We start from the raw sequence: 2,189 nt of genomic DNA, 5'->3' as shown, positions 1-2,189 counted from the left end.
TCCCTATTTGGTGACTGTGCAGGAATAACTAGCTCTTCAATCTCTGATGTTCCTTGCATAAAGCTGCACCAAGCATACGTGAAACAAGCAGTGGAGAGAAATGAGCCGATAAAAATCCTCCAAAGAGAGTAATATTGTGGTAAAAAAAAAGTGTCACCTCTGTCAGAAGCTAACTGCAGGTATCTAGGAGGACTACAGACAGGACAAACAGACGGCAACACTCCTACACACTCTCTTATGAACTCCATCACCTCTGACTAAGGTGCTTCTGAATAAGAAGATATCTTTGCATCTGACAGACTTCAATCAATTTCTTTCATGGATTTATTGAGGAGCTTTTGAACCCATGCAAACTTTTAGCATCCACTGCATTCTCTAATAAAGCAAGCCTAAGCATTTCACACTTTAACATAAGCTGTGTGAAATGGTGTCCTCCTGCTTCGGACAGTGCACTTGCTGGTTTCTTTTCATGCTTCCTAATAGTTCCGTCAGAAGGGTCAGTAAATAATTTTGCTTATTTACTTTCTCCATAGCAATCAGAATTTCCAAAATGAGACCTTAAATAGCTCCACAAATGAGGGCAGTGCCACCTCCCTTCATTTTATAGGTGTACAAATTGAGGCAAGAAGAAGGGAGAAGGTTTACTCAAGATAATCTAGCTGGTTAAAGGAAGAAATAGGCATAGAAATTACCTCGTGTCCTAGCTATATGAAGACATAACCTTTCAATTTCTAGAATATTTCCAGTAAACAAAAACTTATCTAGATTTAAAAGAAAATAAACACATGCAGAACACTGAGGAAGCATCATCACTTACACTGATGGCTGTAATTTGGAAGGAAAACTCTTTAGACCATATGACAGCCCTCCTTTCTAACCAAGTGTCACCATTATTCATACTAATGCCCATTTTAACATATTTCTGTATATTTTATTCATCAGCAAACTATCCACTACTACCAGATTATATATATATAAAGGTATATATACATATAAACAAACTAAAGAAACCACATAGATTCACTCCCTTCCTCTGTCTACCTCACTTCTAATTCAATTTTTTAATTCAGTTTTACAAATACTCACAACTCCATAGGATTCAGTATTAAATGTCCTTACCTTAGCTGATATGGAGGTATCTTGATAGCATCAGGAGAATCCAAGATTTCTGTATAACCAAAGGAAACAATAGGGCTTTTAAAAGAAAGTTTTGAGTTCAACCATAGTAATACACCTGGCTAAAATCTCTGAACCAACAATCCTTAAATTTATACCTACTCCAGCTGACAGAAGAACAATCAGTGCTGCTCCATGTCACCAAAGCTTTGCATGAATCTGTCAGGACACTGGGTGCCCAACGGGAAGGCATCTAGTACCATAAGCGAGCTCCCTTTCTCCTAGCTGCACTTCGGCAGCCCATATAGTAACACTGGAACAGTACAGAGGATATTAGCACGGCTGCTGTGCAAGGATAACACACAGATTAACGAAGCAACCCATGGAACATCAAGCTGAAAGGCCAGTAATAAGGCAGCAACAGGTATGAACTACCACAAATTGCTCTAACTATGTATGGATGAAAAATAAAAAACTAAAGCAATTTTAAGTATCACAGTTATGCTGATGCAAGATAAGGGTCTTGCTGACTAGTGCCCTAGGTAGTTAGCATCAAAAGCACTTCAAGTCACAGCCAATCTCTGAAAATGGGAGGATGCTGAAATGTACCTAAACTCGTATTCCCTTAAAAGAGGAACTCATTTTCCTAATCGTTACTTCCATTATACAGCAGGGATAAAAGAGCTCACAGAATCCAGCCAGAAAAAAAGCCAGCTTTTAAAATAGGTGTCCGAAAGTAAGTCAGCAATAAAAACTGTTCTTGAGGGTTTTTTCATGATGATTTAGGAAAGGGGGTGGTGATGTGCTTTTAAGAGACAAGACACACACACACACACCCCCAACACACACACACACTGATAGCTACTGATACCCGTATCTGCCTCCAAAGACCCACGGAGCAGACCAGGAAGAGGGGGTGGCGAGGGACACGGAGGCTCTCCGGCACCGCCGGCGGGTGCCACAGCCCGTTCCAGCAGCGCGGAGCTCCCGGGCATTTTGAACCGCCCGAGACGCACGGTGCCTCCCCACCCGCCGGAGGCTCGGCGGCCAGCGAGGAACAAGTTTGTTAAGGT

General features: G+C 41.5%; 1 protein-coding gene across 1 annotated transcript in view; it reads right to left on the bottom strand.

Moving 5' to 3' along the window:
• KIAA1244 (KIAA1244 ortholog) overlaps positions 1 to 2,111 on the bottom strand; it is an 87,887-nt gene extending 85,776 nt beyond the window's left edge. The window contains exons 1-2 of the mRNA XM_010132843.1: positions 1,988 to 2,111; positions 1,120 to 1,168 (exon numbers count right to left, since the gene is read on the bottom strand). Of these exons, the coding sequence (XP_010131145.1) occupies positions 1,120 to 1,168; positions 1,988 to 2,111 (173 nt within the window). The remainder of the gene's footprint in view (positions 1 to 1,119; positions 1,169 to 1,987) is intronic.
• Positions 2,112 to 2,189: the final 78 nt, after the last annotated feature.

The sequence above is a fragment of the Buceros rhinoceros genome, unplaced genomic scaffold (genome assembly GCF_000710305.1).
Source record: "Buceros rhinoceros silvestris isolate BGI_N320 unplaced genomic scaffold, ASM71030v1 scaffold7773, whole genome shotgun sequence".
Lineage (NCBI taxonomy): Eukaryota > Metazoa > Chordata > Aves > Bucerotiformes > Bucerotidae > Buceros > Buceros rhinoceros.
Note: the sequence above shows the minus strand (reverse complement) of the source record. Positions and strands in the feature narration are given on the sequence as shown.